At 39.8% G+C, this 20,580-nt stretch overlaps 1 protein-coding gene across 1 annotated transcript; it reads right to left on the bottom strand.

The window, feature by feature from the left end:
• Positions 1 to 1,811: 1,811 nt before the first annotated feature.
• Positions 1,812 to 19,859, bottom strand: kcnj13 (potassium inwardly rectifying channel subfamily J member 13). The gene is made up of 3 exons (XM_038302996.1): positions 19,433 to 19,859; positions 14,487 to 15,043; positions 1,812 to 3,229 (listed from the first exon to the last, which is right to left on the bottom strand). Exons 2-3 carry the CDS (start codon positions 15,001 to 15,003, stop codon positions 2,655 to 2,657), a joined length of 1,092 nt encoding a protein of 363 aa, XP_038158924.1. The 5' UTR covers positions 15,004 to 15,043; positions 19,433 to 19,859; the 3' UTR covers positions 1,812 to 2,654.
• Between the last annotated feature and the right edge of the window lie 721 nt (positions 19,860 to 20,580).

The raw sequence follows: 20,580 nt of genomic DNA, 5'->3' as shown, positions 1-20,580 counted from the left end.
TTTGTAAAAAAGGAGCACTACAGCAGGTCATTCATCCCTGCTGCCATCAGACTCTACATTGTAGCTCTATACCTCAAATAACTTGTGCAATTACTATTTAATACCCTGTGCAATAAGTTGTATAGCTATATATATATAAATACACATCTATATAAATACCCATTTTAATAACCTGTCTAATAACCCTCTACCAGAGGCCTGGGAGCTTGAAGGTTCTGCCAGTATCTTTGCTGTTCCTAGAACTGCTCTCTTCTGGGCCGATATGTCTGATGTATTTCCAGGGATCTGCTGTAACCGCTTTTCAAGTTTGGGGGTCACTGCCCCAAGGGCCCCAATGACCACAGGTGCCACTGCTGCCTTGACCTTCCACACGGGAAAAATCGTAATCTAGATAAGTCATTTTTTCTTAAAATAAGTGCATTTGTTCTTGGATTGAGGAGGTAAAACAGACATTTTGCCAATGGAACAAGACAATTTACACTTAAAATAAGAAAACACAATTGCATTGTCTTACTTCAAGTGCATATTATCTAATTATCTTATTTCAAGAGTAAAAATACTCATTCCATTGGAAAATATCTCATTTACCTACTCAAATTAAGGGTAAATACACTTAATTTAAGACATTTTTACTTATTTCCAGTGCAGGTTTTTCCAGCTTTTCTCTAAGCCCCTGGTATTTCTCTAATTCCATATTCTTTTTTGCTGATGTTGCTGTAAATTGGTATTGTTATGCCAACCACAACAGCTTTCCTCTGCCTTTTGTCCACCACCACAATTTCCGGTTGGTTTGCCATTACCATTCAGTCTATATCTGGAAGTCCCACAGGATCTTGGCATGGTCATTCTGTACCATCTTTGGAGGCGTTTCCCACTTTGACCTTGGGGTTTCCAGCCCATACTCTGCACAGATGTTGCTGTACACTATTCCAGCCTCTTGGTTATGGCGCTCCATGTGAGCTTTCCCCGCCAACATCTTACACCCTGCAATTATTTGCTGGATTGTCTCAGGGGTGTCTTTGCACAGTCTGCAGCTGGGGTCTTATCTGGTGTGGTAGATCTGGGCCTCTATTGCTCTGGTGCTTAGGGCCTGCTCCTGTGCAGCCATGTTGAATGACTCTGTGCTGTCCTTCAGTCCGGCTTTGTCTAGCCATTGGTAGGATTTCCTGATACCTGCCACTTCAATTACGGTTCGGTGGTACATCCCGTGTAGGGGCTTACCCATCCACGTCGGAGTCTATGGCACCTCATCTTATACATATATATATATATATATATATATATATATATATATATATATATATATATATATATATATATATATATACATTAATACCATTCTTATTTTTGACTATTGAGCTGATGTAACAAGTACATTTCTCCACTGTGAGATCAATAAATTCGATCAAACAATCCATACATTTTTCATCTTTAATATTGGTATTTTATGTGAATATATATTTTTTTTCACTTTACGGTTAATATACATACAGTTAAAATGTTACATTTTTATAAGTAATTAGAGCATTTTTGCCTCCAGCCCCTGTTTTCTGTAACTGCTTGTTACAGAGGTGATGAATTATCTCCACAGAAATCACCTGGCAGTGGCGGCCATGGCCCAGCTTCACTCCTGTCAATGTGGTCCATCTTGGTTAACAGTCTATTAGAAATGCAATAAGCTTATTAAAACATCATACCGCGTCAAACGGCAGCAGAATACAGTGCAGTGAGAAGATAAAAACATTCTTCTCACTGCCAACCTATTCAACAGAGACATGAAGATAGAGAAGATAAAGGAATCAGAATCTTTCTCACTGTTTCTTTAAAAATGTTTATTTCTCATTATAGTCAATGTACAAAGTCTCTAAAGCGTGAGGTTCAATAGGATTTCACTGCCTCTAAATGATTTATTTGAAACATTATAGAAAAAAAGGATGATCATCAAATAAGCAACATGTAAATAAAATATTTGGAAAATAAAGATTTACTCTCACATTCTATCTCTAGGCTAAATATTCAGACACAATAAAATTCAATATAATACAAAACATTTTCATAATCTGCGAAAATCAATAATATACAAATTAATCATTCATATATGCCTATTAGTCATTATGAAGGCCACTCCGGTGTTAGCAACGTCATTTAAGACATGGATGTAGTGGTGTTTTCTTTTCTTTTTTTTTTAAGTTTTGTGCCACAAGTGGGCTTTATTAAAGAGCAGAAAGACAGCAAATAGGTTGGAGAGAGAGAGAGAGGAAGATATCAAAGAAAGGCTGAAAACGGGATTAATATCTGACACACGTCGCTTTAAAATGTCCAGACTGAATTTAGGCTGCCATTTGCATATCTGTCTACAGCTTCAGATCATACATTTCTGCTTGTGTCATACCTTCTGTATTTGCATCTTACTGTGTTTTGGATGAACTGGGAACCAAGGAAAGCAGGTGAGGATAGAAGCTGAGGCTGCACAGAGACTTCAAACTGAAAATGCACAGAGGAAGGTAGAACTAATGACTGGAACAAACAGCATCACCTATTTCTGACATAATTTGACATGTTAAAAAATACATTTATTTGAAATCTCCTGACCAAAATATCAGTGTGCAAATGACCCCTCCTGCAGTCCAAGTTGGAGCTTCTGTTTTTCATGTTCACTCCATCCTGTCAGCGTCATCACCATTGATTTGCACCACACAATCCTTGTTCAAAGGCTCCTTCGAGCAGGTGGTGTCAAAGTGCTCTTTGTTCACTAGGTACCTGCCCCGAGCATCCAGCCCTAAGGCAGGTAGAAATCGGCGGTCAAACTGAATTTCTTGGCGTAAGTAGGAGGTCCTCTTCTGGCAGGAGTCCCCAGTCCCCTCTTGCAACGCTGTTAGGAAGACGACCAGCTCAAAGTGGTTAGAAGTGCCTTCACACAGAGCAGGATAGAGAGGGCTCTGGCGGTCCAGCGGGTGATAAAAAGTAAGCGGGAAGATAAAGAAGGGGCATGGCTGTTGCCCTAAATGGTCCAAGTGGAAATCCATTGAAGTCTGGTGGAGAGCTTGACCTTCTTGTTCCTCGAAGAGCACAGCACTCACCTTTACGTCTACCAGAGGTCGGTGCACAAGATTAGCGACTCGTATCATTAGACACGTCTGGCCCTGGTGTTGGCCCACTACTGCCTGCGGACTGAACTGGATCACTCCTGCTCGCTTCTGAGGACGTGCAATCTTGGCTACAAATGCACCTGCAAATTCAGATAAAGACATTTTAGGACACTGTCATAGTGATATGACAGCAGTAAAATCCAAGCTAAATTTCCTTAATTGAATATGAGAAACATATCAATGTTCTGGATCTTCCACCTAATGTAAAAAAATATTTATAGCTACAGTGTGTAACTTTTAGCGACATCTAGCGGTCAGACTGCAGACTGCAGCAACATGAACATCTCCCCCCCACCGCTTCTACCCCCCAACAGTATGGCGAGCGTTACGGGACAAAATGTCTTCCACGACGTCCGCATCACCTACCTTCTCAAGTGATGAGGTTTGTTTACATAGATAATTTTACAGATAGTATTTCATTAGTCTGTGTAGGATATAGATTTCATGTAGACTTAAGATAATAAATATACCCGTTATTTTTTCTACATCGTTGTGACGTTTTGGCGATCTCACAATCGCTAGTTTGTTGGCTCTGCGCTGCCGTAGCGCAAAGATGTCTGCCTCCATTGCTGCGAGACCCGCTCCTATGTAAATATAAATAACGAATTCTAAGGCAACGCAAATATTAAGGTTAAGAGGCTGAGCTCGTAGATGATGATAAATAACATAGTTATGTATAATATATTACATTTCTGACTGTATATCCCTGTAATTATTACACACTGTAGCTTTAATACTCCACCAGACAATACTGTTTCTGGGATGATTTGAAAACTGCAGATCAAATCTGATCACACAGCAAGAAATGTCCATCTAACCAAGTCTTACAATCTTTTTTCTTGCCAAATATTTTTGACGTTGTTTTGAGAGCAGTAGGCTATTCTAATAAAGGGAACATTCTGTCAAATTAATCTTTTTTTTAAAAGATTATATACCCAGTAAATATACTATTCTGCCAGGGCTTTAAGACGATTGCACTTCCTGATAAAGACTTCCTGATAATATATAATCACAGAACAACGTCTTATCATGTGCAATTGTCTTACTGCACAAATTATTTCACTTATTTTTCAGTAGAATTTTCAAAAAAGAAAATGACTAATCTAACCTCTCTTGTTTGTAGATTAATCTCAAAACAAGATACAATGGCCTTTTTTGGCTAATTCTAAGATTGTGAGACTTTGTTACATGGAGATTTTTAGCAGTGCAGGAAGCTAAGCAAGATGGAATTAATATGAAAGGAATTAACACGCATTTTTCATTAAGATGTATGCAGTACTCTTCAAATTCTGATGGTAAGTTAGTTGTTCATGTTATTGATATTATTCCTATTTTTGAGGTCTCTAACTCTTTTTTTTTTTTTTTTTTTTTTTGAGGGCCTATGGGCCCAATTGCATTGGGGAGTATGATACTTTTCTCTCTGCTGCGGAGGGGAAGAGTTTCCCCTGCAGAGACGGAGCAGCAGCTGAGATACAGGTATACATTTGGTTGAAGAGGTATAATGTTGGTGGGTGTTCATCATGCAACGGTGGATCACACAAAGTGTAGTGACATGAGGCCATGGCAGACCTGCAGAGCATTCCTAAACACCATAATATGAGTAGCTCTCTGTCTAACCTTAGACCCATAAGTCTGACATCACACACTATGAAATGCTTCTAAGTAAAGTTGTTTCTAACAATAGTAGCCAAGTGTTAGTCTTTGAAAATCCCCTAAAGTTTGCTTAGAGAAGGTGTGGGTGTGGATGATGCATTGCTAATGATGCTGCCAATATATACATGCTTCTTGAAACTAAGGCCAGTTCCATATGGATTATGTTTTATGACTTTTCTTTTTTTAATACCATTCAGCCACTTGGCAATTAAGTCGAATGATTTTACCCTATAATAAAACTTGAGCCTTTTTCCGGCTTGGCCCCAGTATTTAAAACTTGGAGTTAAGCAGTCTGACTTTATCTAAACAAATACAGAAGCTCCACAGGAAAAAGTTTTGTCACCATTTCCATGTCCTACATACAGGCTACTGCTGATTATAGAACCAGTCAGCCATCTATCTGTTGCAGAAGTACTGGGATGACATTGCCCTGGTGGGTCTGCTTACTTGAGGTGATCGCACATACAGAGAGGCAGAGTCATCTCTTGTCAGCTAGGATGTTCCAATTTATTTAAAATTTAACTTTGCAAAGATAAAAGAGCTAAACAACATTTAAAGGAGTAACCAAGAGGATATTTTTTTTTACCTGTTTTTATTCAAGAAAAACAGACTGAGGTGGTTTAAACCTATACATTTTTAACCAGGCTGACTTAAAGAGTATGCTCCCTCCTGTGTACAGGCCCCAGCTAATCAGGGTGGAACCAACAGTTAAGGAAGTCTAAGTGTGGTCTGAGGGTGCCATGGAGAAACTCCAGGATTGTTTTGAATGTTCTGACTGGAACACGTTCGAAGCTTCAGTAACTTATGACACAAAATAAATATAGATGAGTATGCCATGGCTGTGTCAGCCAACATCAACAAATGCATTCAAGACTTCAGCATCACAGAGAACATCACTACCTGGGCCAATCAACGACCCTGAATGAATGGGAAGGTTCAGAAATCACTAAAAGTATGGAACTCAGGTCTGGTGACAGAGAGGCACTGAGGACAGCGGGTGCCAACTTGAACCGTGCAATCACAGCAGCGAAGCAGAACCACAGCTGGAAGATCCAGGATCTCTTCCATGATGCCAGCAACACCAGGAGGATCTGGCAAGGCATACAAGTGATTACTGACTACAACATACCCATACCCTGTTAAATGCAGCTAATGCTGACTTCTAACATGACTTGAACAACTTCTTTAGAAGGTTTGAGGCACTAAACAGCACAGTGAATGCCATTCCACACCAGGGATAGGATGCACTCAACCTTGTCATAGCTGATGTGCGGAAAACTCTGATGAGTCAACCCAAGAAAGGCTCCAAGCCTCAATTACATACCTGGGCGGTTGTAGCAGGGATGTGCAGGTCAGCTGGCTGGTGTCCTCACAGACATTTCTAACACCTTGTTAAAATCCAAAATACCAGCATACTTTAAGTCTGCCACCATCATTCCGGTCCCAAAGAAGCCTCAGATAACCTCACTCAATGACTCCCTGCCTGTCGCACTGACTCCTATTACAGTAGCAGCCATACAAAATGGCCCTTCCCGGTCAAGCGCTAGCCGGATGGAAGCCCGCTTCCCTGCAGTTCCCAGTGAAATCCCATCCAACTTCCAGCCACTGGCCTTCTCCTGAGCATGCAATTTTTTTACTCTAACTCCATCCCTTCACTGACAGGGTCTGACCAGGAGACAACACTTCTCTTTAGATCGTAATGTCCACAAATCATGACAGATTATTTTAGTACAAAGATTGATGTTTAAAAAGGAATTGTAGGCGACCAGCCAAGGACCGGCCAGGGGTCCATCAAGGAAAGTGGGTAAATTTTGAATGGCTACTGTATGTTTAAGTGCTTCGAAAAGGTGGTTAAAGAACAGTCCACACTCCAGTCTCCCCCCAACATTCGACCCGTTCCAGTCACCTACAGTTGAAACCTCTACACTGAGGACGCCATCTCCACTGCTCTTCACCTGAGCCTAGCACACGTAGGAGAAGAACACCCGTGTATGGATGCTGTTCCTGGACTTCAGTTCAGCTTTCAAAATCATCATCCCACAGCATCTGATAGGAAAACCGTAACAGCTGGGCTTCAATACACCCCTCTGCAATTGGCTGCTAGCCTTCCTTACAAAAAGACCTCAGTCAGTCTGGGTTAGACAGAACACCTCTGATGTCATCACCCTAAACACAGGCTCCCCTCAGGGCTGTGTCCTGAGCCCCCTGCTATTCACTCTGATGACACATGACCCCAGGCTCACCACCAATCACATCGTGAAGTTTACAGACGATACCACAGTGGTGGGCCTCATCAGAGATGACAACGACCTGGACTACAGAGAGGAGGTGGAGCAGCTGGTGCTGAGACAACAGCCGGACAATGAATGTAGAGAAGATGAAGGAGATCATCATCAAGAACTGGCCTAACAACCCTCCACTGCTTATCAATAGCTCAGCAGCACCAAATTTCTGGGGGTGCACATCAAAGACTACCTCATCTGCACTGTGAACACCACCTCACCGGTCAAAAGGGCACAAAAGCGCATGAACTTCCAGCTGAGGATGAGGAGAGCCCACCTTCCCCCACCTATCTTCATGACCTTCTACAGAAGCGCCATAGAGAGCATTCTGACCAGCTGTCTCACTGTGTGGTGTGGAGGCTGCAGCGCCTCAGACTGGAAGAAGGTGAGGTAAGTGGTGAGAACAGCAGAGAGGATCATGGGGGCTCCTCTTCCTTCCATTAAAGACGTTTCATCCCAGCGCTGCTGGTCCTGAACCTGTGACATTATCAATGACCCCTCAACCCCCCAACATGGACTGTTCTCCCTGCTGTCCCCTGGGAAGAGGCTTCAAAGCATTGGATGCAGGTCCAACAGATTCCGAAACAGCTTCTTCCCCGCTGCCATTAGACTGCTGAAATGTTGAGAAAACTCCAAATCATGTCACAGACTCTGCATCACATTCCCAACACCAATCCAAAATACTGCTTGTTTGCACAAATATATATTTAATATTCTGAACTTACATATGAAAGAGGTTGTTTTTTTTAATGTCATGAAAGCTGAATAAAACAAAATTTAGTTTTGTATTCACTCTGTGACGATGACCTGGATGACTGAGAATCTTCAATGACAATAAAAGTTGTTTTAGTTTTATTCTAAATATCTGCGTGTTTTCCTGGATAATAAACGGCGCCTTAGAAAGAATACAGAGGCGGTCCCAGAAAAGGCTCTTCTTCCTGTGGAAACTTAGATAATTTAAAGTCAGTCGTATCCTTTTATCAGTAAATGCTAGCTAGCATTTTATACAGTGTTGTGTTCAGTGAGCAGCATCTGCATAGACGATAAAACAGAATAAACAAAATGATCAAAAAAGCTAAGGATGTTTGGCGCCTACCCTGATGCGCTGTACTCGAAAGACACTGAGTTCTAAGCTGAGAACAGCGGAATTCCTAAGAAACCATCCTCTATACAAAGTTTTAATAGTCTTAAAAACTCTTTTAGCCAAAGTTTTGTTTTGCCTCAGTGTTCCACTGAATGCTTCAGAAGGTCTTTCATTCTTAAAACTTTCAGATTTTTCTGTGTGTGTTTTTTTATGTCATCCACTAACAATAGTGATGTGATGTTGGGTGGTGGCAAATGAATTTCCCCTCTAGAGGATTGATAAAGGTTAATTTATTGTATTCTAAACTGGAAGTCGCGTCTAAATCAAAAGGCTGTGTCCGAAACTCCACCCAAATAGAGTCATATAAAAGAACAAACAATTTTGTCTTATAGGTAGGAGGACGATGTAAAAAAAAAAAGACCAAACATTGAAGGCAAACGTTTGGGTTTTATTAGCAAGATGCTAAGCATTAGCTATGATCAGCTAACTTTTCTGATGTCAAAAAACTGAAAATATTTTTCGTACTACCTAAAATGGAATGTTTTTTTTATGAATATGCTGGATTACTTTTAATTTGTGGACCCTTATGGAAGAATGGAGTACAAACAATTGAAGATAGGATTTATAATACGGCTTTTGGACGCCTTGAAAGGTATGTTGTCATGGCTCCTTGTCATGTATACATTTTGACATGCTGCTATATCTGTGTTAATTGTGCTTCAGGATGGATAATATTCACCCTGAGTACCTCAGGAATCTGGGTATTGTTAGGGTGTCACTGCTAACACCGCTCTTTAACATCACTTGGCGGTCAAAGACAGTAGCTACAATTACATGGACATAAATAATCGGATTGAAGGCCAGATCAGATCAAAATGTTTCATGTAAGCATCACAGAGTTAAGATTAAAATCCGATATGGTCCTATCAGAAACACAATTTTGATTCCAAAAGAGAGCAGAGATTTCTGACGATCATCATTTTGATAGGTGTCCATCGATCTCCACTGCACATTCGTGCCCGACCAGCTAATTAATCACTGGCTCCTGGTCTTTGATGGAGGAGGTGCCATTCTGCAGGGCATTTCAGGAGTACAGAGTCTAGGGACATTAATTTAGAGGCCATCTGGTCTCTGTTCAAGTAAGGCATGGAGGTGAACCTTTTTCTGGGCATATGTTGGCACAGTCTTTAGATGTGCACCAGAGGTGATCTGATTCAGTGCTGGATGAAGTACTCAACAGTAGCACATGAGTAAAGTATTGATACTAATAGTTAAACATTACAAAACAACAAGTAAAGGTTACTCAGTCAGTAATGTAATCAGGTTAAAGTTTGAGGGTACTCACTTTTGGAAATACTTTAGTATTCAAAAGTGCATGCATTTTATAGTACTTAAGTTTTCAAAAATATAAATTAAATTTTCTAATATTAGTACATTTCTGTATAATTTTCAAAATAATTTAAAGAATCTTTTAACTTTCCCAAACCACCAGATATATTGATGAGTAGAACCACCTGCTACAGATTCTAGACCACTTGGAAAAGAACTTAAGCATAAAAATCCAACAAAAACTAAGGACAGCTATTATGGTTATTATTTCTTATTCAAAAACAAACCAAAAAGAAAAAAGGAGTGTCTAGATTCTCCTCACACTTTCACTAAGGAATAGTGAAACCGCTACTCTGTTTTGAGAACTAGTCCTACTGAACAGCTTGGCCACATGGAATCAACTCGCACCTTGATAAAATTTATAAACTACAAATAATATCTGCGCTGAGTTTCTCACATTTGTGGACCGTCATGCAAATCTCTGAAACAGTGGAGTCCAAATTCAGTCCTAAGGGCTGTTGTCTTACATGATGAGATGCTTTTCAAGAGAGAAAAACAGCAGCAGCAGATAACAAAGCTAAGGTGAGCCAAAAGGAACTAAAATAACAGCAGCTTCCTCAAAATGGAGTGAAGTGAAAGTTATAAGTGCTCCCTCAAAAAATGACCCAAGTAAAGTACAGATATGTATATATATTTTTTAAGTACTTAAAGCTACAGTGTGTAATTTTTAGCGACATCTAACGTCCAGACTGCAGACCGCAGCAACATGAACATCTCCCCCCCACCGCTTCTCCCCCCCAACAGTGCGGCGAGCGTTACGGGACAAAATGTCTTCCACAACGTCCGCATCACCTACCTTCTCAAGTGATGAGGTTTGTTTACATAGATAATTTTACAGATAGTATTCTCAGGCATAATACTGCCATCTATTGTTCAGTACCGTCTCAGTTCATCTCTCTCAACTTGCTGTAGTTACTTTCGAGCGTAATGGGCGATCTCGCAATCGCTAGTTTGTTGGCTCTGCGCTGCCGTAGCGCAAAGATGTCTGCCTCCATGGCTGCGAGACCCGCTCCTATGTAATTATAAATAACGAATTCTAAGGCAAAGCAAATATTAAGGTTAAGAGGCTGAGCTCGTAGATGATGATAAATAACATAGTTATGTATAATATATTACATTTCTGACTGTATATCCCTGTAATTATTACACACTGTAGCTTTAAGTAGAGTAATCAAGTAAATGTACTTTGTTACTTTAAACCACTGGTCTGGTTTTGGGAGCAGCAGATTTTGTCCCTGCTTTAAGCAGATGACGTGGTCTTGCTGACTCCCTCCTGCTAAGACCTACAGCATGCAGTGGGTGGTTCACAGCTGAATGCTGTCTGTTTGATAAGAGCAAAAAAACAGCGTCACACATCTTTCACCAACCTGTGACAATTTCATTGTTCTACTGTGACAGCCAGAAATACAAAGATTTCTTTTCCTGTGGAACTATTTCTTTTTGCACCTCTACCAGTCTTTGATGGGCTGTATAACATTTCTTTTAAACTTTTTTTTTCTGAAAGGGCAATGTTGTTTAAATTTACACCTTCATCCAAACACAACTTAAACATTTACTAATAACTTTATTATTAAATTGAGTTCATAGTGATTTTGTTTTGGGAGTATTTGGGAGTATGGAGCAGATGATATAGCAGAACACCTTATTGTTCACAGCTTATTGTTTACACCCAGCAGGCTGAGGTATTTGTAATCGTACTCGTATACAGGTGCTGGTCATAAAATTAGAATATCATGAAAAAGTAGATTGATTTCAGTAATTCCATTTAAAAAGTGAAACTTGTATATTATATTCATACATTACATACAAACTCATATATTTCAGATGTTTATTTTGTTTAATTTTGATGATTACAAATGACAACAAATGAAAATCTCAAATTCATCATATCAGAAAATTAGAATATTACTGAAGACCAATAAAAACAAAGGATTTATAGAAATGTTGGCCAACTGAAAAGTATGAACATGAAAAGTATGAGCATGTACAGCACTCAGTATTTAGTTGGGCCTCCTTTGGCCTGTATTACTGCAGCAATGCGGCGTGGCATGGAGTCGATCAGTCTGTGGCACTGCTCAGGTGTTATGATAGCCCAGGTTGCTCTAATAGTGGCTTTTAGCTCTTCTGAATTGTTGGGTCTGGTGTATTGCATCTTCTTCTTCACAATACCCCATAGATTTTCTATGGGGTTAAGGTCAGGAGAGTTTGCTGGCCAATTAAGAACAGGGATACCATGGTCCTTCAACCAGGTACTGGTAGCTTTGGCACTGTGTGCAGGTGCCAAGTCCTGTTGGAAAATGAAATCTGCATCTCCAAAAAGTTGGTCAGCTGCAGGAAGCATGAAGTGCTCTAAAACTTCCTGGTATGTGGCTGCGTTGACCCTGGACCTCAGAAAACACAATGGACCAACACCAGCACTGACTGTGGAAACTTTACACTGGACTTCAAGCAACGTGGATGAAGTGCCTCTCTTCTTTTCCTCCAGACTCTGGGACCTTGATTTCCAAAGGAAATGCAAAATTTACTTTCATCAGAGAACATGACTTTGGACCACTCACCAGCAGTCCAGTCCTGTTTCTCTTTAGCCCAGGCAAGACGCTTCTGACGCTGTCTATGGTTCAAGAGTGGCTTGACACAAGGAATGCGACAGCAGAAACCCATGTCTTTCATACGTCTGTGTGTGGTGGTTCTTGAAGCACTCACTCCAGCTGCAGTCCACTCTTTGTGAATCTCCCCCACATTTTTGAAGGGGTTTTGTTTCACAATCCTCTCCAGGGTGCGGTTATCTCTCTTGCTTGTACACTTTTTTCGACCACATCTTTTCCTTCCCTTCGCCTCTCTATTAATGTGCTTGGACACTGAGCTCTGTGAACAGCCAGCCTCTTTAGCGATGACCTTTTGTGTCTTGCCCTCCTTGTGCAAGGTGTCGATGGTCGTCTTTTGGACAACTGTCAAGTCAGCAGTCTTCCCCATGATTGTGTAGCCTATAGAACTAGACTGAAAGACCATTTAAAGGCTTTTGCAGGTGGTTTGAGTTAATTAGCTGATTAGAGTGTGGCACCAGGGGCCATCAATTTTGAACCTTTTCACAATATTCTAATTTTCTGATATGATGAATTTGAGATTTTCATTTGTTGTCATTTGTAATCATCAAAATTAAACAAAATAAACATCTGAAATATATGAGTTTGTATGTAATGTATGAATATAATATACAAGTTTCACTTTTTAAATGGAATTACTGAAATCAATCTACTTTTTCATGATATTCTAATTTTATGACCAGCACCTGTAGATGAGATAAGAGCCTAAAAAAATGTAAAGACACATGAATGTACAGGCTCTTTTCCGCTTATTTATTTATTTGTATGACAATGAGTAATAAAAAAAAATGCTCCCCATTTTTCAACATTATTTTGTAAAATGACTTTTGAAAAAACATTAAATTTTTCAATTAAAATTAAAAAACATTCAACATTTAAAAATGAACAAATGATAGCAGGATTTTAATTTTCATGTCATCCAAGGGATGGTGGGACATCGTGCTCCTTAGTTACCTTATGAGCTCCCAAACAAGCTCACTTTCTGGCCTGTTTCTTTGCTGCCAGTACTAATTGGACAGCACTTATCATGGCGATTACTGATGCATGCCCACTTTGGCTAAAGAGTCCTCACCAATTCAATGAATCAATGCAGCTTTGATCTATATTTTCGCATTTCGCTCAAATATTTCTATCAAATATCTACAGTATGACTTTGAAGGGGTTTGGCCAACTACACATATCACTTTTTTTTGCTGTGCAAAGTGCTGCAACAAGCTTCTTAGGTGGCTCTGTCCAGGACAAAAAACTCTTAAGAAGATGAGCTCTGAGCCAGTTTTCTCACAAAAGGGATGAAATGTAGTGCCAACAGTAAGTCACAGCAAAAGCTGAGCCCATAGATATGTCTAGGACAGACACAGGACTAAGCACTGAAAAACAGGCCCAGCTCTATCATCTCTAATCAGGGGATTTGATGGCAGCAGTACAGCTGATGTTTCTCTGCAGGATGCTGTCAAAGCAATGAACAGAAAACTTTGAACTGGTCTGTCTAGATGGTTCGAAGGAATTTAATCTGTAACGATGACATGTTATTAATTGAGGCCAAAGAGCCAAACTGAATAAAACTGAACAGAGCTGACAGACTGACTGATTGACTGACTGACTGTGGTCGTTCTTTCCAGCTTTGTAGAGTGGCAGCCATTCAAAACCGCCCTTCCCAGTCAAACGCCAGCCGAATGGCAGCCTACTCCCCTGCGACTGCCGGCAAAACCCCCCCCCCAACTTCCAGCCACTGGCCTTCTCCTGGACATTCATATTTTTTACTCTGACTCCACCCTTTCACTGAATTACAGGATCTGACCAGGAGATGGCGCTTCTCTTTAGCTCTTAGTGTCACTTCCCTGAATGCTAGTCCTGATTTCCAACTAATGGTTCAGAGTGTTTTAAAGCCACTGCTTCATTCAGAATCTGTGGCTTTAGAATTTGTGTTCAGATATTTTCCTTCCAGTCTGACTGAACTTGAGGTTTTCTCTTTAGATGTTCAAAAGCTGCTTAAAAAAGAACATGCAAGTATCAAAATATAATTTTTTTCCCTTTTCACATGTAAAATAAAAATGAAAGCGAAGTATCGTTTTATTCCATTTTGTTGATCTGTCGTACACAATCCTGGTAAAATACAATTAAGTTTTGAATTGTATCATCTTTCCAACATTTCAGTCATTAATTTGCCTTTCATTTTTTTGTGTTTTATGGCCTGAAAAGAGATTTTATTATTTTCTTAACTTTGTTTTATCTGCATAACATCCTGTATATGTGAAAAAGTGTTGGCGCAGATATGTCAGCTAAATCTGGGATAGAGTGCCTCTAAGGTTTAAGTCAGAGGTTTTACCTGTGATGAAGGCTTCCAGCATGAGTCCCAGCAGCATCTGCACAGCAAGCAGTGCTATGGCACTGGGACAGTCTCCACTGGGGAACATGGTGCCATAGCCGATGGTCAACTGTGTCTCAAGAGAAAAGGAAAAGGCGGCAGTGAAACTTGTAATATGTTTCACGCAAACCACGTGATCCTGTGGTGGGTCGTCATGATTTTTCACAGCAAGGTCTCCATTGAGATGGGCCAGCAAGTACCACAAGCAGGCGAACAAAAGCCAGTGGGCAATGAAGGACGCACAGAAGGCAAGGAGAACCCATCTCCAGCGCAGACTAACCAACAGTCCCCACAAATCCTGCAGCACCAGCAGCCAGACTCTGCCCCAGTTTTTACGCCATGAGTTTGAGGGGCAGGCAGGGGCATTGATTGTAAAGTGTCCGTCCTTGGCAACTAGACGTTGACGAGCTGGAGACGACAATAGAGGGTAGGAGGAGGCTTTGCCAGCCAGAACACTGCTGTTGGACTTGGTGGTCATGGTTGCTGGCAGATCTCAAACAGGGCAAATGAAATTGACCCTGAAAAAGAAATGAAAACAAAAATAAATTTAATAGCACAGCCTTTTCACTTGAAACAAACAAACCTTAAGCTGCAACACAAACCATTTGGATTTAGACCAAAGCACTCAACAGACAGAAAAATTGTTATCTTACAGAGAGAATAAAACAGTCTTGAATGTTGAAATTATCTTGAATAAACTAATAAATTCCACTCATTCATCTGACCAAATTTTAAAATGGGAATGCCTCAAGGCTTAATCTTTGCACCCTCCCATTTTAGCTTATGCATGGGAGGAGCATAATTACCTGACAGCTGCAGGGTAACTGCCAGAAGACAAATGTATGTGCAAAAACTGCTGAGTTATCCAAGAAGATACATTATTTTTGAAGGGAACATATAATGTCTTTTTCTGTCGGCCTCAGCAGATGGCCGCTCACACTGAGTCTGTTTCTGCTGGAGGTTTCTTCCTGTTTAAGGGGATATTTTTCTCTCCACTGTCGCTATAAGCATGCTTGGTTGGGGGGATTGCCTTCAAGTCAATGAGTCGATGCAATCAACTGGTTTTCCTTAGATATAAAACTTTGAATCAATTTGACTGTATGATCTGGTTGAACTGTAAAGGGCCTTGAGATGACGTGTTGTGAATTGGCGCTATATAAATAAACTGAATTGAATTAATGTTTTACATCTAACCAGGAAAATAAAACAACTACAAGACCTAAATATTTTTCTCATTAAAGAGTAACGTTGATGAAAACCTCATCCCAAGAACTCACTTAATATTAAATTAATTAACTTTGTAAAACTGTAAACCCCAATTAGACCTGTTTCCCCAGGTGTACCTCTCAGCCCAGTAGTTTTTGCATACAATAATATTTGACCATTTATCCTGTTGTAGAACAGTTTGGGGGCCAGGCTAAAGAAAACCTTCAAACTACCAAGAACATTATGTAAACAGGAATTAAATTGGATCAGAAACCTGTTAGATGGCATTTTAATCTACAGACAGTAATTGTAATGTAACAGAAAAAAAAAGAACTGCCAGTAAGCTCAGCAAATGTTGCTTCACCAGAATCCTTACAATTTATTTCATATAATTCTAAAATTAAGAATCTTACCCCCCTAAACCCCAAACATCATTAAGACATTAGTTTTTTAGGCAAAATCTGGTTGGCCCATCATAGTCTTGATTCAGAAATACTTAATGAAAATTGGGCTGTGTTTGGTTGGTCTGATTTTGTCCCACTTTAGTCCAATAACAGACTTTAAAAATGTGTTAAAAACAGGGTTTTACCTTAGAACTGTGCTAGTGGACTGGGTCTGAACATGTGTGTTTATTTATTCACGCAGGTGAATACAGGCATGTTTTTGTGCATCTGCATATTTGGACACATACCTACTGTGATACAAATGCATATTCTTTATGCTCAACATCAACATCTTTGTTTATAGATGTTGGAGATCGGCCTGTTTTTCAGTGTAGTCCTGTTTCTCTGACTGTGACTAACTGGATGTGCTCTCTTCATCCTCTGACATGGGAGCTGGCTCGGTGCTCGTCTGCCTGGCTGTGTGTTTCCTGGACGGGGCCCCATATTACAGTTGCCTTTTTTATCATTGCTTCTGTCTCCTTGAACCCCAGTCGGCCTCAGCAGATGGCTGCTCACACTGAGTCTGGTTCTTCCGAAGGTTTCTACCTGTTAAAAGGAAGTTTTTCCTCTCCACTGTCGCTACAAGCACACGTAGTGTGAGGGACTGCATTTGAGTCAATGAGTCGATGCAGTCAACTGGTTTTCCTTAGATAGAAAACTTTGAATCGATTTGACTGGATGATCTGGTTGAACTGTAACGTGCCTTGAGATGACATGTGTTGTGAATTGGGGCTTCATAAATAAACTGAATTGGGCTGAAATACTCCAACAAGACATGTCTTTTTTCTTTTATATTGAAATTTCAGATTTATTTTTTTCTTTTTTAATCCTTTAGGTATAATATAGGAGACAGGTTTCATAGTAGATATTTATTGTTTCTCAGATCATCTACAACGTTTATGAAGCAATGCTGAATGTATTGTATGTATGTTTGAATGTATGTATGTCCTTAAATAAACAAATGAGAACTGTTCTTGGGGTTCGCAGCCTGTGGTGTCCCTATGAGCCTGCACTCTGTCATCAAATGTATTTATAGTTTGTTGATGTGATGTGAACTGAAAGTGCAAAATGCTAACAGTATGAAACACGTGCTTTTCATTACAAAAGTTAGCAATGATATAGGGTAATTAAACTACAGCACTGCTCTGTTTTCAGTACATCTAGCCTTGGGATTAGTTTTAGACCTAATGAATCTCAGATGCTGATTTTTTTTTTTTACTGGACTAATTGACTAAATCAGATTCACAAATTTAGGCTCAATCTACACAACAGCCATGTTTGAATCAAGCAGCTGGAGGAGATGTATGTACCGGCAGTCCTGACAGTCTGACAGCTAGACCTCTGCATTCTGCAGAGTTTCTATTTCTATGTCAATATTGTTGCCAGGAGATTAGAGCGGCTCTCAGCTGGGAGGCAGTCTGAGCAACAAAGTGACATGCAGAGTAGGAATGCGTCTTGCAGGGAGCTTTCCCTGCATGGCTGTATGACTCTTCACAAATAACAAATCAACCCATTTCACAAATCAAACCACCTTCATCAATGTCAGGTTAGAAGCTTTTCTGATTTTCAAAGCTTAAACTCATTCTTCAAAGCTTCTGTGTTTAGATTGAATTTGGAGTTGCTTTAGTGAGGACATTTCCTCTTCTCAGAAAAACAATAGTTGGATAACACTCAGCAAGACTGTCACATGGTTCAGTTTCCAGTCCACTGGATCCCAGTTCTGACGGAACCAGCCATGTGAACGCAGATGAGAGCTTGATTCCCAGCTTTGCATACAGGATGTCAGGATCTGACTCCTGCCCAAACATCAGATGGCGCAGTAAAAGAGGATTTTCCCTATAAACTTTCTCTTCTGCTTTGTGTCATCACACAATTAAATGTTGCTGATCATTTTTCTATAACCAGCTGTAGATTTTCATAAATAATCAGACCAATTAGTTAGCTAAAGAAATCTGCTTAATAAGGTTAATGACCTTTCTGTTAGAAAAATGACATAAAATGTAAAACATGTCTGATGATCACTATGTTAGAGCAGAATAGAATAGAACTGAAATCATCTCTATTTTTCATTATAGTTTAAACTCACTGACATTTAAGGAAAATGTACGTTAAAACGATCAAACTAAACACTCTATGGGATTCTGTATTGTTTAAATGATCAGGGTTCTTTTTATTATTTTATAAAAGACGCAACAGGTCCACAACCTTCAAAAAGGTCCAGTTTTGTCAGATCATCAGGATCTTTCAGTAAATGTTCGACGGGTCTTTGTGTTCTCTTTGTTCAGCAGCGTTTCTGTCCTGGAAACTCTCCCATGGAGACCATTTCTGCACAGCATCTTTCTTATTGTTGAACCACGACCCCTGACCTTAACTGAGGCAGTGAGGCCTAAAGAACTTAAGATCTTCAGGGTTCTTCAGTGAACTCAAGCATTGATCTTCCATCAAACAATCAAAGGTTATCAGACATATGTATTAAATTATTCAAATATAAACTGATTTACTATGGATTCCTGCCAGGATTAGGAGACCCTTTCATATATTTTTAGAGGATTTCTGTGGATTAAGCATTTGTAACAACATAAGACAGAATGCACTTGGATGGGTTTGACTTTAAGGCTACGAACTCAACCACAGCTTCTCAGAAAAAGTCCGTAACACACTGGGAAAACATAAATTCGACATAAAATATCAAACCTAACATTCTTGTCCTCTTTATCGACTTTGGTTAAATTTCACTAACCGCCTCACTGGCAGTTAGATAAAGAAATGTTTACTGTCGTCATCTCTAGCCCCTCAGTATTTCATGTAATGTCGTCACATTTTCGACCATTTCAATAAATTCTGCATGAAACATGCAGTACATAGGAAAAAGTGTGTTGATTACTCTGTGCTCATACTGTGGTTTATGTAATGTGTGATCAGCTGTTCCTCTGCTACATTTTTTTTACTTTAGCAAAACAAAAGCCGGTCTGCATTGCAACATATCAAACTGTTTTATTTAAAGATGAATACTGGTGCTTGTTTTCTGTTTGTAGTTGGATTAAATACTTGTTTTTTGGTTGGTTTATACAAGTTGTTCTAACTAGACAGCCTAACTAAGCAGAAAATATTTTTTTGATAGCGTGAAATCAAAATGCAACAAAAGTCCCCTTTCTCTCCGTAAAAACTTGTTAGCTCTGACTGATTAGATAGCGGAAGATTTCATCCAGGTATCAGAGCCTCACCAGAAGACAGCATCATAATGAAGTTAGTACTCACCTAGAGCTGCAGTCGGGGCTAAACTGGAGCCCTTTGACCTGTTCCCCTCAGTCTGGCTCTGAGTCTGTTATGCAGACAAAGGACTGAGGCACATCAGAGAGTGCCACTGATTCCTTGGAAGAGGGGGCTTAAAATCCCAAAAGGCGTCCAACAGAAAAAGAGTGGAAAAAGACCTCTCCAGTGAGGATTGTGTCTGAGTGTGACTGAGCGTGCTGCTGCGTGCTCCACTGTGATGTGCAGCGTCAAACTCCAGGGCCACGACGATTCAATTGGTCACATTACTCTGCACGGAGCCTATTAGTGCTCCCACAAGACAGCAGATAAAGAGGGGATTTGTCTGGGGGTGTTTGCTGGGGGTGGAGGGATCAACACCTTGTCACAGTTCATTCAGTCCTATAAATACGGCTTCAGTTACAGGACAGCTCACTGTGCTGAAGGTTTTAATTATCATTAACAACTGACAACATTACTAGATGACTGTGTAAAAGCAAGATAAGTTACATATTAATCCAGAAATCATTGAGACCTTCCTTCTTGGAGCCAAACAGCTGATAGTTGTCTAAAAGTCAACAGCGAACTTTGACCCCTGAGCATCAGAACAACTCTACTTCTTATTTTGTAAGTCTCGAAAACTAAAGACAAAGTTTAACTTAAAAACTATCGACTACTGTTAATTGTGGTCCACTTTAGAGCTGCTATATTCTGCACCATTTCATAACGGCAGTAATTTAATTTTGGCATATATATATATATTTATTCAGAATGTATGCCCATATAAAAGCTACATCAAAAGTACAATGGTGTTCTATTTTTGGAAGCACAAAAAAACACTTTCTCCATGTAGTAACACATGTAATATTATACTAAGCATTAACCTTATTTTTGAAAGGTCAAAATTAAGAGAAAAGGTCACAAAACAAATATTGGAATAATTGAAACAAGACAGTAAAAATCAATACTTATAAGTCTCTCAGGTCTAATCTAGTTAGAATGTCCAGGAAGGGACTCCATATCCGGTCAAATTTAGCCAATGTCCCACGCACCAAATGGAGAATTTTTTCAGGAGTAGTTTACAACATTTTGTTGATCCAATGTTTCTTATTTGGAGGCTCCATAGATTTCCACTTTTTAAGTATAAATCTTTTTTG

Source organism: Cyprinodon tularosa, unplaced genomic scaffold (assembly GCF_016077235.1).
Source record: "Cyprinodon tularosa strain WSP-4 unplaced genomic scaffold, ASM1607723v1 ctg500, whole genome shotgun sequence".
In the NCBI taxonomy this organism is placed as follows: domain Eukaryota; kingdom Metazoa; phylum Chordata; class Actinopteri; order Cyprinodontiformes; family Cyprinodontidae; genus Cyprinodon; species Cyprinodon tularosa.
The sequence above is the reverse complement of the archived record's forward strand: the minus strand, read 5'-3'. Positions and strand labels throughout refer to the sequence as shown.

Coding starts and splice junctions, on each gene's coding strand:
- kcnj13 (XM_038302996.1), bottom strand. CDS start 15,003: ATGACCACCAAGTCCAACAGCAGTGTTCTGGCTGGCAAAGCCTCCTCC. Junction 3,230..14,486: donor GCTGGAAGCCTTCATCACAG/GTAAAACCTCTG, acceptor CTGAATTTGCAG/GTGCATTTGTAGCCAAGATT.